The following is a 14267-nucleotide window of genomic DNA, read 5'->3' on the forward strand; positions in this document are numbered from 1 at the left end:
AATGATCTGGATCCATAGGGTACTTGGAAACCTTTGCTTGATCCAAACCGAAACGTTTTGCAACTGTTCGTATGAAACTATCTTGTATCAAGCTATAAAATCCGTCCTTATTTTTTATCACTCGCATCCCCAGAAACCAATTTATGTCTCCTAAGGATGAGACTTGTAGTGTTTTACTGATAATTTTAACCACGCTCTCGATTAATTCTTCACTACTTCCTGCAATGATCATGTCGTCTACATATATTAACAAATATAGTATATCATGCTTACGTTCCATCTTGAAGAGACATGTGTCCGCTTTACATTGTTTGAATCCGTTCTGTTCAAGTATTCCCAATATTGTTTGGTACCAGACCCTTGCGGCCTGTTTTAGTCCATACATGCTCTTGTTCAGGCGACACACTAAACCTTCCTTGCCTTTCTTTGAGTATCCCTGTGGTTGTCGCATATAAATGGTTTCATCTAACACACCGTACAAATACGCAGTCTTGACGTCTAGATGTTTAACGTAAAACTTCTTGTGCCCTGCTATTGTCAACAAGAGTCTTAATGTGCACTGATTTGCTACAGGTGCAGTAACTTCTTCGTAATCAAATCCTTTCCTTTGCCCGAAACCTTGCGCTACAAGTCTTGCCTTATATCGATCAACATTTCCATTCGCGTCCAACTTTTTCTTAAAAACCCATTTACATCCGATAATGTTGCTGTTCTCGGGTGGATACGTTAGCTCCCACGTGTTGTTGGCTTCCAGGGATCGGAACTCATCTTCGATAGCCTCCATCCACCTGTCCTTTTCCACGGATGTTATGGCTTCGTTGTACGACGCTGGTTCATCCACACTTGTTCTTACCAAACCTAAAAAATAGTCGGTAAATTTAGCTGGTGGTTTACCTCTTGTCGATCGCTGTGTTAATGGATCGGCAACCGGCTGGTCTAGGTCTTCTGAGCCCGATGAGTAATGCTCGTTTTCTTCCGCTGTATCAAAATTCTCCTCCTGCACGTTGATCGGGTTGCTTTCTTCATCGACATCATCATGTTTGTATCGATCAGGATCAACGTCGAGTATAATTTCATCAACATCAACACTATCACCTTGCTCGCACGATGCTTCGTTGAATACGACGTCACGACTAATCACAATGCGGTCCGTGCTAGTATCTACAAGCCTGTATGCCTTTTCTTGGATGGAATATCCGACGAATCTTAGTTGCTTTGCCTTGGGTTCCATTTTTCCACGCTTTTCTTTAGGTATTTGAACCCATGCTTCGCATCCAAACACTTTGAAATGGTTGTAGGATGGCTTTCTACCGAACCATTTTTCAAAAGATGACATTCCGATTATTTTCGATGGTAGTCGATTCTGGGTATATGCTGCAGTAAGTACTGCTTCTCCCCAATATTTGCTTTCTAAACGTGCATCTTGTAACATACACAATGCCATTTCTTGAAGTGATCTGTTTTTCCTCTCAGCGACGCCATTTTGCTGAGGCGAGTATGGCACTGTTAGTTGACTCATAATACCTTGCTCTTTGAAGAACTTTTGCAGCGCCTTTCCGGTGTACTCACCACCATTGTCTGATCGTATGGCCTTGGGTGTTTTCCCGAATTGTGTCTTGCAGAAGGCCACGAAATTCTGAATAATTTCACTAGCATCTGACTTCTGTCGCATAAGGTAAACGAACGCCATTCTCGAATGATCATCTATAAATGTGATGAAGTAACGGTGACCACTCGGTGTGTGAGGAAACGGACCACACACGTCCGTGTGAACAATGTCCAGCTTGTTTTCACTTCTTTTGTTTGTTCTTCTGAATGGGGATCGGGCCATCTTCCCTTCTATACAACTCGTGCAGACATTTGTCATGTTCAGTTCTTCCAACTTCGCCTTATCGCCGAATAATGTCTTTATTACTTGTGGGTCTCGATGACCAAGCCGTCTATGCCATAAATGTAGACAATGATTTGGTGATGTTCTACTCACCAACGCATTTTCGCCGATGATACACAGGTGATAAAGACTTCCGAGTTTATTTGCCACAGCTATAACTCGCCTTCCTTGTTCGATAAGACAATGATTTTCTTCGAAAATTACTCGCATGCCCTTCTTCACCAGGCAGCTCACCGATATTAAGCCACTTTCCAGTGTGGGCACATAAAGTACATCGCTAACTTTTATGGCCAATTGTTCGCCATCTTTTGTCACGCATACTAGGGTTCCTGACCCAACACCTTCAATTTTCGCCTTGCTTCCATCGGCCAGTGTGACACTACTTTCCGCACAATTCACTTTAATTTCAAAGAACGTTGGATCATTCGTCATATGCCGCGACGCACCACTGTCTATATACCAGTTTCCTGGTAGGCCTTTGCTTGCAGTCCAAGCCACCGGTCCTTCGTCACTCACCGTCACTTTCGCGGAATTGTGTTTTGCTTCCTGCATTGTTCTGTTAAGCAAACGACAGTTTCTTTTCATGTGGCCGGCTTTGCCACAATGAAAGCACACTACACTTGGTTTGTTCCTGTTCACTTTGTTCTTCGTCGTCACTTGAAACACTTTGCCTTCTGCCGAACTTGTTCCCGAACGTTCACGTCGTTTTTCTCCTTCGGCTAGAAGTTTGCTCTTCACCAACTCTAGGGTTAAATTATTGGTGGAAATCTGTTCCAATGCGGTAGTTAACGGATCGTATGATTCCGGTAACGAACATAGCAACATCGCTATTTGCCATTTTCTGGGTATTGGCTCTCCTAAATCAGCGATTTGTTGGACCAAGTTAGAGAACGTTTGTAGATGATTCTCTATGTCCCCGCCTTCTGCTAATTCTAAGCGCGTCAGCCGCTTTAGCAGGTACACTTCTGATCCCGCTTCATGGTACCCTTTTATGGCATCCCATGCGTCTTTTGCAGACGTTGCGTCACGCACTAGCCCAACTTGGCTATCGTCGACACACAGCCCAATCGTTGCACGTGCTCTCGAATCTTTCTGCTTCCATACCGGTGTCTCTGGTTCCGGCTTTGCTTCGCCAATTGTGCACCAAAGCTCATCACGCTCGAGGAGCATTTGCATTTTAAACTTCCACGTTTGGTAGTTTTGATTGGTCAACTTAGGCACCATAAACCGTTGCGTATCCGCCATTTCACCTGGGCCCATAACCTGTTGAACTTTGAACGAAATACACCAGCGTGTTATCTTTTATGGCTGATACACAAACGACTGACACTGAGCCGAGCGTTCGCCGTGCTTTTATTCAGATGGTCAAAGTTCATACATATAGAGGTTCACCCTTGTCACCATCGCGGTTTGACATTTCTCCTGTCATTTGACGCTTCTATGAACAGTACATTCATGCCAACATACATATGTCAACAGTTTTTGAGTTTTCGGGTCGTGTAGCGGGGCTCTGATAGTGGCACCACATTCTCAACCAATGGTAATTGGCGGTGTGAACTACAAACAGAGCAGAAACACCCTCTTACACTCCGGAAAGTGGTGCATCGTTAACCTTGGGGGACTCGGCGATTTACCTTTCGAGGTGATTGCTTGGAACCGTTGTATGGAAGGAACAAGATCAGGTCCCTTAAGCAGCACTGGCGGGCTTCACCACACTATCAATCATTGATAGCTGACGGTGTTAACCAAATCATTATATAAAGAAAACAATGTTGGTCTGGAAATTGTTTATCCAAATCTGAATCCCCATCAAATCACAACTCGCTTTTCCGAAATAAAAACGTGCCACACGTGTTAGTAGTTCTGTTGATCATGAAAATCTATTCTCGTAAGGAAACGATGTTCTTCGCTTCGAGGATTTAAAATCGGGCACAGTTATTTTTGTATATAACACTGCAGTGTTATAGTGTACATGTTAAGACTTGTCTTAAGAAGATTATCAATTTTGTGTGATAGTTTTAGGCTGGTGTCAGTGCTTTGTCACATGATGTTTTGTCGAACGATAGGTCCGCCAATTTCTCTGTAATTTTTCAAATTCTAAGACGATTAAATGAATTTTATTATTTTTCTTAGATGAAAACCACAACTCCGAGTTTATAAAGTCCAACTTTGTTGACAGATAAAATCGGATGCGTCCATCCGATCCGTGCGAAGCTTGCAGCTGTCAAATCCCATACATTTTCGCCTGTCAAAACCTGACGCGGTAAAGCACTGACACCAGCCTTATTCAAAATCCGGTAATAATGGTCTGGTCCTGATCTGAACCATTGTCACTCCGCGGGCTAAATGGGTTTGGTTGGGTAGAACAACTCGGATAATGGACATTCTACTGTATTTCTTTGTCAAAAATAGGTTCCAGGAATTTTTCTAGAGCCTAACTTGCAAATCGCGCAAAAAACTCAATCTATGTGCAATAAACCATTCTACCTAGCGCTCGATTTGAGTAAACTTTAATCAATAACATTGTCTCTAGATCGACTAGTTATGTGACTAATTCGACTCAAAATATTTGTGAGTCGATTCAAACAGTTTAGGAACAAGTCAGAATCGAAACAAATGGAGACCCAGAACAATCAAATCTGATTCGAATCATCGAATCAAATCTTTAGAATCTGTCAGATGGGATCCAAATCTATAGAATCCATCAAATGGGATTCGAATCTTTGGTATCCCTCTAGGGATCGAATCTTTGAATCTTCCGAATCCCGATTCTGCCAACACTAGTTTTTCTCCACGTCAAACAACACTGACGAAAAGTTGGAAACTCAGTAGTTATCGTGCGGAGGTTTTATTTTGCATTTATTAACTCGATTTCTCGCACCACAAAAATGGTATCAGTGCTAAACACCATCGATACCGGACACGAGGACATGATCCACTGTGCGGACGTGGATTACTACGGCCTGCGGCTCGCCACCTGTTCGTCGGATAACTCGGTGAAAATCTTCGACATCAAAAACGGTGCCCAAACACTTGCCGCTGATCTGAAGGGCCACGGTGGGCCAGTTTGGCAGGTGGCCTGGGGCCATCCCCGTTATGGAAACGTACTGGCGTCCTGCTCCTACGATCGCAAAGTGATAGTGTGGAAGGAAGCCGGGCCGGGCGACTGGACGAAGTGGTACGAGTACAGCAATCACGATTCCTCCGTCAACTCGGTTGCGTGGGCTCCGGCCGAGTACGGGCTGGTGCTGGCCTGTGGTAGCTCCGACGGGTCCATCTCGATCTTGACGGCCAACGTGGAATCCGGCACGTGGGATTGCAAGAAGATCCCGAACGCGCACACCATCGGCTGCAATACGGTCAGCTGGTGCCCGGCAACCGTTCCGGAACCGGCGTTCGATCAGCGCCCGAACAAAACGAACCTAGCCGTCAAGCGGCTCGTTTCGGGTGGCTGCGATAATGCGGTGAAGATCTGGAAGGAAGAAGGTGACCGGTGGGAGGAGGAAAAGCGACTAGAGTTGCACTCGGACTGGGTGCGGGACGTGGCGTGGGCTCCAAGTGTCGGCATGCCGCGACATCAGATTGCAAGCTGCTCCCAGGACCGCCGGGTGGTGATTTGGACGAGCGACGATCTAGTAAGCTGGCAGCCGACGGTATTGAACAACTTTGACGACGTCGTATGGAATGTCAGCTGGTCGCTCACCGGTAACATTCTCGGTGTGTCCGGTGGGGACAACAAGGTGAGCCTGTGGAAGGAAACCAATGAGGCGCAATGGACATGTATCAGCGAAGACACGAACAGTGCATCTGCGACGGGTGGGGCGGCACCGGTTCAAAACAATTTCATACCGGAACAGAGGACACTTTAGATGAGCTTGGTTTGGACTCGAAATTTATAGGTAAACTAAAACGAATCGGTTGCATTGTATTCCATTATATATTCAATAAAATACTTTTAAAATATAACTTCTCACACATTTCTTTGCCATTGTATGCCTTAAAGCATTTATTAAAAACAACGATAGCGCCAGAAAGATTACCAGACTTTTTACCTTTGCGTACATGGATAGTCAGTCTATGGGGACTCTCGGTGGCGTTGGTTATAAACTCAGACCGGGCCTGAAACCTCCCCAATAACGATTGGCGTACCGGAAGTGTACAAACTGGCGGCAAACACAATGTCTCGCTTGATGGCATTCGATGCTTCCTCCATCTTAATGTGCAGCACCGGGTCACCAATAATACGGGCCGCGTCTTTCACATTGCACAGCGTTTCGTTCAGCTGCTGAATGCACCGCACGATGATTCCCTCCTTGACGTCGGTGAGGACCATAATTTCGGCGAACGGCTTATTGCAAGCCCACTCGTACACGACCTCCACCAGGCCGAAGTTAAGCTCCTCCTTGCGGGGCGCATCGGTCACACCGTGCTGCCGTTCGACGCGCTGAATATCATTTTCCACCTCCTTGAACTGTGCGACACCCTGAAAGTATGGCGAAAAAAACCGAGAAAGTGAATCAATAGTGTATTTTATTTATCGTTTTTGGTTTAGCTACCGTTTTCAGTGTTTCTGTCAGCTTCGGGTCGTTTTCTGTTTTAGCCTGAAACACCAGACTCGAGAGAAGAGCAGCAATTTCCGCCGGTTGAAGATCGGTCAATATGTTGCGCATCACCAGCTCCGTTATCATCAGTTCATTCTGTCCCATCTCACACGCCACGCGCCCTTTTATCGCGACTAAAGGATTGAATGAATGAATGAATGGTGAACATAGTAGGCTAAGTTAGTTAGTAAACGACATTGTAGTCATAGTATCCTTCGCTTAGCATTTAAACGTTTATAAGAAAAAGTTCGGCTCACAAGAGTCCGGCGTGAAAACAATGTAATAAACGTAATAACTCTTTATATAATTATTAACAAGAAAAACACGCATGTGACTTAACTATTTCATTCATACCTTGCTGCATTTCACCGATGTAGTTCAGCTCCTGTAGCACCTGTAGCTTCCGACAGTAGTCCGGATAGAGCGATAAACTCTCGTACGACACCTGAAACTTCAGATCGTCCAGCTTGCGCTCTAGTTGCTTCCGATCGTACACGATCGCAAACTCGTGCTCGAAGTTGGCAATGTTCGTGTACGGTGTATACTGGGACACGTGCAACCCGGCTGCCGACAGTGCCTTCGAGAGATCGAGCTGTTCCAGTTTGCACTCGAGTGTGATCGATTCGAGTGAGTACGGACCACCGAACGATAGGACCATGGTGTTTATTTCGTTCAGCGTGGCCACGGCCTGCAGTGTGGCCGGTGAGGGAGGCGTATCGCGGAAGCGCGGTATTTGGCGGGTTTCCCAGTTTTGCAGTATTTTCCGTTCGTCGCAACGCACGATGTGCTTCGTGACGGCCATCACGTTGACGAGCCCGATCGGAAGCACCCGATGGCCACCGAATCCACCGGGAACGAAGCACTGATAGTGCGCCGCGAGGGCTAGCATTCGGTGCCAAAGGGGACCACGATCGAGGGCTGGTGTCGGTTGTTCCATAGGATTTGGCTGATTCGTAGATGTAGTTTGATGATCGAGCACTAGCACGGACAGTTTCGCCTCTCGGTACGACTGCAGTGAGATCGACAGCACGACCGCTAACTTGTTGTAGTGATCTTTGTCCGTTACGATCAGCACCCGGCCCGGTTTGATGTCGTTAAGCACTTTTTGTTGACATAGTTGGTGCGGCTGAAATGGTGAAAAGAAGGCTTATGAAAGTTTAAAGAAGAATATTTAGCACCGCATAGGGATTGCTGTGCAACGTACCACCAGCTGATGCCAAATATCGATATACTCTCGCGCCGCATCGTAAAACTGACACAGAGGTTTCAGATGATCGCCAAGTTTGCTCAGCGCAGATACCTTCTCCTCCACCTTGCTCAGCTCGAGCTTACTCTGCGGCATCTGCTGCCGTTTGCCAAACTCGCGGAAGCTGTGGAGCATCATGTTCTCCACTGTCACAAGCTCCACCCGCAGCAGGTACAGTATCATCGCGTACGTTAACCGAAACTGTGACTCCAGTCGGACAGGTTTGCCCAGGATCATCGTGCGCAGTTCCAACTCACTCGGTAGGTCACGCTTGCAAATTATCATCACCGTACCGGTCTTATCGAGGCCTCGGCGACCGGCACGACCTGCCATCTGCGTGTACTCGGACGGTTGCAGCGTGCGCATCGATGACCCGTCGAACTTACGCGTACTGTCGAAGATGACCGTGCGGGCCGGCATATTGACGCCCATGGCGAACGTTTCCGTGGCGAACAGTATCTTCACGAGACCACGGGCGAACAGCATCTCCACGATCTCCTTGAGGATGGGCAGGATGCCACTGTGATGCACGCCGATGCCCCGCTCGAGGCAATGCTGGATCTGTAGTACTTGTGGAAGCACCCGGTCGGCCGGAATAAGCCGCTGTAGGCACTGCTGGAAGAAGTTCGTGATGGCGTACTTCTCCCGAGCCGTCGTAAGGTCGCAGGACGAAAGCGCTTCGGCATTGTTGTCGCATCGGTTTCGCGAGAGTGTAAACGCCACCACTGGAAGTTTCTCCTTCTTCTGCAGGTGGTCGATCAGTCCAACCCATAGTGTCTGCTCCTGTCGCTGGGAATACTTGCCCGGGCGCTGATGAACATTCGACTTTGCCTCGATGCTTTCCTTGGCCTTTGCGAAACCTTCGCCCACGAACTGGCTGTGCTCGTTGACGATCAGGAACGAGTCGTTCTTGGATTTTCCCCCAAACCCGGTATACAGATAGTGCTCGAGCGGAACGGGCCGCTTGGCCGTGCTTACCACGTACACGCGTTTCTTCTTCGTCTTGCCCACCCAGTTGGCGAACTCCAATGTGTTTGGTACGGTGGCGCTCAACATTACGATACACACGTGGTCCGGTAGCAGGATTAGCACCTCCTCCCAAACATGACCGCGGTCGGAGTCGGTGATGTAGTGTACCTCGTCGAAGATGACGTACTCGAGGTCACGCGTTATGTCACTGCCACAGTACAGCATCGAGCGGAGGATCTCCGTCGTCATGATAAGGCAAGATGCGGTTGGATCGATCTGTATGTCGCCCGTGATGAGCCCCACATCCTGAAAGGTAGCCTTAAAGTCGCGATACTTTTGATTCGACAGCGCCTTAATTGGCGACGTGTAGATGCTCTTGGTCATGTGTTTCTTTGAGAGACCGATCGCATACTCCGCCACAGCCGTCTTTCCCGCGGATGTGTGTGCTGCTACGAAAACGTGGCTGTGCTCTTCTAGCTTCAGGATTGCTTGCTTTTGGAATATGTCCAGCTCGAACGGAAACCGATGGGCCATTACTGGTACTTTCACGTAGAAATCGTCGACCGGCTTTGAGATGTCGAGCATTTCGGCCCACTCGGCCGACTGAGCGCTGCGATTCAGGTTAAGTGCCCCAATTTTAAGCACCTGATCCACGGAACGTTCCTTTTCCACCACCAGAAGACTCTCATCTTCCAACGTCATAGGGGTGGCCTTTGGCACGCCAACAGTATCTTTCGCCGACCCGACGATAGCGGCATTTTTCTTTTGATCCTCCGATAGTAGCTCGAATCCATCGTCATCGTCGATCGCCGACAGTAGATCGACAACCCCGGTACCACCCGGATTGTAGCCACCCTGTGTGCGGCTTTGGGAAAACTCAATTCCGTTCGAAAATCCCGGGGGGCACGTCTTCAGGTTCATCTCAAACATAGGACTATCGCTTCTCTGCAGCTTTGCCAGCACGGTTTCGGGCTCATCAAACCCACCGGGCCAGAACGGAAAGTTCGAGGCCGAGCCGCGTGCCGAATCGAGCGACTCGGTCGGTTCGCGCTGCAGTGACATGGAGTTTTTAGCATTCGAACCGGCATTCTGCACCTGCGCTTCGATGAAATCCAACACTTTTCCCGTTTCCGTGCATCGCTCCGGTACGATGCGAGTGCAGATGGGGGCACTGGGAATGTCGTACAGATGCTCTACTGTAGGATGACGTGGGCAAAATGTTGGTTTGGGCTCGTGCAGTGGAATCTTTGGCTCGAGAATATATGCCCGCTCCTCGTCCTCGGTATCATCCACGATCGGCGGAGGCTTCTTTAACCAGGCCGGCTAAAAAGGAGGAAAACGCAATTCACAATTACCCATTCAAGCAACCGTTTCACTAGCTTACATCAAACATTTTCATCGCAACAAAAAGGTGGACACAAAGAAACAAACGTAATGTTGATGTTCCGCAATGTTTACTATTTTTCGCGTTTTCTGCCGGTTTCGTACAAGGTACATAGATTTAAACCATGTATCTAGTCACCTTGTTGCCATATGACAAGTGAGATGAGAAATCAGAGCTCACAAAAGAAAATTCTCAAGGACCGTTTCCACACAGCGAGTATGGGCCGGATTTCTAGTAGTGAGTTTTTGACAGATGTCAAAAACGCGCACCGTCCCGCTAGGCGATTTCGAGTACTTTCCTCGATCCGCAACCACCCCTGACCTATACTTTGGATGTTGTGTACAAGACTTGGTGCATGCTTTCTCCCTTACACGCCTAGGCTATTTTTTGCTATCTTCCTCTTCTGTGTAATGAACGTACCGCTTCGATCCAACGTGGTGTGTGAAACATGGTGACCCGTATCTGTACACTCGTGTGTTTTACTTGTGTTGATGCGAGAATTGCTCGACGATCCGGCGAAAATTTGACAAGTTCAGGTAGGCGCCCATATTTCAGTCAAGAGCAAGTCGTACTAACGACAACACTATATTTTAGATGATCTACGCGCAACTGTTGAGGAATGGCATCGTCTTCGCTTTCTGGTGGAGTTAGAGTGGAAGTGGAATCAGAATTGTTGGAGAAGAAGGGTTCAGCGAATGTTCCGGAAGATTCAGCGACAACAGACATTGGAATTGGTAAGATAAAAATTTAGTGAAAACTATTCATACGTAGTGTAAAAGCGGACCCATTTTAAAGTGAGATTATTATTGTGTTAACACGTTAAGCGCTACGTCGGTCCCGTGGGGCCGAAAGCATTCTTTCTCGTATGCCGGCGTAAACAAACGTGAGCAAGTGAAAAACGCATTAAGAATAATGGAGGATCTTGCCAGGATGTGTAGAAGTGGTACAATTCGTTTTAGAATAAAGCGACTCTTTACGTTGAAGAAACAATTTCAGGTATGAACCGAGGTTGCCTTTCAATTCGAAAGAAATTCGTTAGCATTAAACATACATGGGTAGGTATCACAAATACAACTAAACTCCTCCGAGCATACTCACACAGCTACAATTTCTGGGCCACTGGATGCACGCACACATCCCCATTTGCTTTTTTATTTGACTGCTCGAACGTCCTCCATCGTTCTACCGCGTGCAAGCTCCCATATAAAAACGTCCTCCCTTTACCCAGGCCCGAGGCCTGATGACACAAGTGGAGGACAACTTGCATGCGACCTCGCCTAGCGGGGTATATGGGTGAGTATGCTTCCGTGTGGACGAAGCCAGGTGAGTATGGTATGGTATCTGTTGACAGATGGCGCACCAGCTGATGAAGCCGACAAAGAAAGCTACAGTGTGGGTGATTTATTAAGCACATGTTACTAATATTCATCGTTGGATAAATCTGCCAAGTTGTACATTCCTCCCTTAAATAATCTTTATTTTTCCAAAATTGATGTTTGTTGTGATTATTAAGAAAGAAAATGATCAAAAACCTTTTGGTTATGCCCGTTAAATATGTACAACAAAGCTTTGGTACGGCATTGATCTTCAAATTTAGCATGTGCTAAAATACTGCACAAGAGTGTATGTACGCCAAGCTTGAAAGCCCGTGGACCGTGATCCAGTTTAATTTTGTTTGTATTGTTACATACTCTGGATAGTTTAAAAGCGAAAACTACGTACATTATCATGGATGTAAGGCAACAACTGCTACTGACTATCAGTAATTTAGCTCGCCTGCAGGTGTTGCGAAGAATGCGCCGGGAACGCGACCGGCTAGAAAACCACAGACGTCGTCATCGTATGTGGATGAACGACATCTTTTTATGCCGGGTGAATGACGATCTATATCTATCCACTATTTTGGAGAACAGAATAGATCAAACAGTTGTCCAGTTTATCCGGATGTCGAAAGTGGATTTCGACTTCATATTATCGCTAGTTAGTCCGCGGATAATACGGCAAACTACTAACATGCGCGAGCCAATCGAACCACGGGTACGATTAGCTATAACGTTAAAGTATTTGGCTACCGGAGACTCCTACACAAGTTTGCAATTTTTTTTCAAGGTGCGTAATAAAATTTCATATAATTTGTAACAACTGGTTCGAGTTAAAATTTGGTTTACAATGTAGAAAATTGAATTATTCTTTTAATTGCAACTGCTTTTGCAGGTGTCCGTTACAACTATAGCCCGAATTGTTCCTGAAGTTTGTGCTTGCCTCATCGAGGTTCTAGGACATCATGTGAAGGTAAGAGGGAAGGGATACAGTACAATTGTTTAAATCCATTCCATAAGTACATTTACTTTTCAAAATAATTTAGCCGGTATACGCTACTACTATCGAACTCAAAACAAAATTCAAAAAAGATAAAACTAATTATATATTAACCTAAATATTAAGACTTGGAGATACACATGGTTCAGTGTTGCGCAAGAAAACACCACGCCTAAATACCTCATTAACCTATTAAGTGTTAGTACCTTTGTCTATAGTAATTTTTCGTTTTTTGTTTTGGTTCCTAATGTTTGCCCTGGTTATGGCTTGTTCCACTTCTATTACAAGATCACCGGCTATATCTGGTTCAACAGCGTTTATCGTATCATTTAAATACCTGCCGATATCTCTAGCAGGGGGTGCCAAGGATCTGACTGTGTCGTTAAGTTCTTTTAAGACTCCAGATATCTCGACGTCTAAGTCATCTGGGCTTAGGCGCCTTTTTCTTGACGACTTGGCACGTGGCTCTGGGACTGGTTGGATAGAAGGATCTGCGAGGGGAGTTGTGGAGTTATTAGAGTTATAACCAAAATCATGCGTGGTTATGGTGTTACCTAAAGCAGGTGATGTTGGTGTTCGTGATTGGTGAGCTTCGTCTGCAGCTGGTGCGGCGCCTAGGAAATATGGATGATCTATTTCATGTGTATTTGAGATGTGTGATGATACATCTGGCATCTGTAAACAAAATTTGAAAAAATGTTATTCACAAGAAGAAATGCTAAAATGTATAGTATGTGCTCATTCGAACTATCTCTGCTTTCCTTTTCTTTACAGATACCGTCTACTAGAGAAGACTGGTTACGTGTCTCCAATCAATTTGAGCTGAAATGGAATTTTCCTCACGCCATCGGGGCCATTGACGGAAAGCACGTGCGAATTCAAGCACCGAAAAACAGTGGCTCCGAATATTTCAACTATAAACACTTTTATAGTGTTGTACTAATGGCTATTGTTGACGCGGACTACAATTTCCTATATGCTGATGTCGGCTGTCCAGGCAGGATGTCAGATGGCGGTGTATGGAAGCATACTCAAATTTATCATAAATTTGAGAATAATACACTAAATATTCCTGAGCCGGCTGTTTTGAGGGTTCCCTACGCCATCAACGTTCCATATATGCTGCTTGGAGACAAAGCTTTTGCTTTTTCGTCGTATTGTATTAGGCCTTTCAGCGGAACGCATCCTACCGGATCTCCTGAGCGAGAGTTTAACTATCGCCATTCTCGTGCTCGGCGAACGGTAGAGAATGCCTTTGGAATTCAGCATTCCGCGTATATTCCCGCCCTATGTTACAAACCCCTGATGTTGCGAAGAAAATTGTGCTAGCAACTGTATGCTTGCATAATTTTCTGCGAAAAAGGGATTCACAAAATACTTATTCGCCATCAGAGTTGACAGACAGGGTTGTGGAGGGTCAAGTAGTAGAAGGAACTTGGCGTAATACGTCAACTACAGCGATGCAAAACCTAGGGCAATTGCCATTACGATTATGAACTTATACTCACACCAATGTCCTCGCTATCCGCCTCTTGTGGATCTGAAAACTCCAAGGCTTCATAGGCGAACCAACTTGGCCTTTCAACATCGGTGCGGGCTGGAAAGTATAATACATGATGTTAGGTTATACTTAAACAGAGCACACAACATTACTTTACCCGAGCCAGTAACCATACTGTTCTTATAGACAGATCGCAACTTTCTATAAGTTCCACGCAGGGACTTCCACTTGCTTTTCAATTCTTCCACTGAATAACACCCAGAGGCCGAAACGGTGTTCCATGCGTCTGTCTTTTTTTGTAGGTTTTTATAATCCGCTGACTTTGTATCCCATATTGCTGGATAAAGCTTTACTTT

General features: G+C 46.1%; 3 protein-coding genes across 3 annotated transcripts; 2 read left to right on the forward strand and 1 right to left on the reverse strand.

Annotated features, from left to right (window-relative positions):
- Positions 1-4738: 4738 nt before the first annotated feature.
- Positions 4739-5822, forward strand: LOC131287275 (protein SEC13 homolog). Its single transcript, XM_058316310.1, has one exon. It carries the CDS (start codon positions 4780-4782, stop codon positions 5758-5760), a length of 981 nt encoding a protein of 326 aa, XP_058172293.1. The 5' UTR covers positions 4739-4779; the 3' UTR covers positions 5761-5822.
- Positions 5823-5999: 177 nt separating this feature from the next.
- On the reverse strand, positions 6000-10100 carry LOC131284855 (superkiller complex protein 2). Its single transcript, XM_058313713.1, has 5 exons — positions 10092-10100; positions 7697-10030; positions 6847-7618; positions 6448-6626; positions 6000-6374 (listed from the first exon to the last, which is right to left on the reverse strand). The coding sequence occupies exons 1-5, from the start codon at positions 10098-10100 to the stop codon at positions 6000-6002; spliced, it is 3669 nt and encodes a 1222-aa protein (XP_058169696.1).
- Positions 10101-10710: 610 nt separating this feature from the next.
- LOC131284856 (uncharacterized) lies at positions 10711-13612 on the forward strand. The gene is made up of 5 exons (XM_058313715.1): positions 10711-10825; positions 12073-12200; positions 12306-12383; positions 13185-13427; positions 13577-13612. Exons 1-5 carry the CDS (start codon positions 10711-10713, stop codon positions 13610-13612), a joined length of 600 nt encoding a protein of 199 aa, XP_058169698.1.
- The last annotated feature ends 655 nt before the right edge of the window (positions 13613-14267 follow it).

The sequence above is a fragment of the Anopheles ziemanni genome, chromosome 3 (assembly GCF_943734765.1).
Source record: "Anopheles ziemanni chromosome 3, idAnoZiCoDA_A2_x.2, whole genome shotgun sequence".
In the NCBI taxonomy this organism is placed as follows: Eukaryota; Metazoa; Arthropoda; class Insecta; order Diptera; family Culicidae; genus Anopheles; species Anopheles ziemanni.

What these genes read in the sequence shown, in the direction of transcription:
- LOC131287275 (XM_058316310.1), top strand. Translation starts at nt 4,780, where the DNA reads ATGGTATCAGTGCTAAACACCATCGATACCGGACACGAGGACATGATC.
- LOC131284855 (XM_058313713.1), bottom strand. An exon ending in CATCGGTGAAATGCAGCAAG is followed by an intron (nt 6,627 to 6,846) that starts GTATGAATGAAA and finishes TCAATCCTTTAG; the next exon opens with TCGCGATAAAAGGGCGCGTG. An exon ending in TGACAGAAACACTGAAAACG is followed by an intron (nt 6,375 to 6,447) that starts GTAGCTAAACCA and finishes CCATACTTTCAG; the next exon opens with GGTGTCGCACAGTTCAAGGA.
- LOC131284856 (XM_058313715.1), top strand. Translation starts at nt 10,711, where the DNA reads ATGGCATCGTCTTCGCTTTCTGGTGGAGTTAGAGTGGAAGTGGAATCA. An exon ending in GACAACAGACATTGGAATTG is followed by an intron (nt 10,826 to 12,072) that starts GTAAGATAAAAA and finishes TATTATCGCTAG; the next exon opens with TTAGTCCGCGGATAATACGG. An exon ending in TTCTAGGACATCATGTGAAG is followed by an intron (nt 12,384 to 13,184) that starts GTAAGAGGGAAG and finishes TTTTCTTTACAG; the next exon opens with ATACCGTCTACTAGAGAAGA.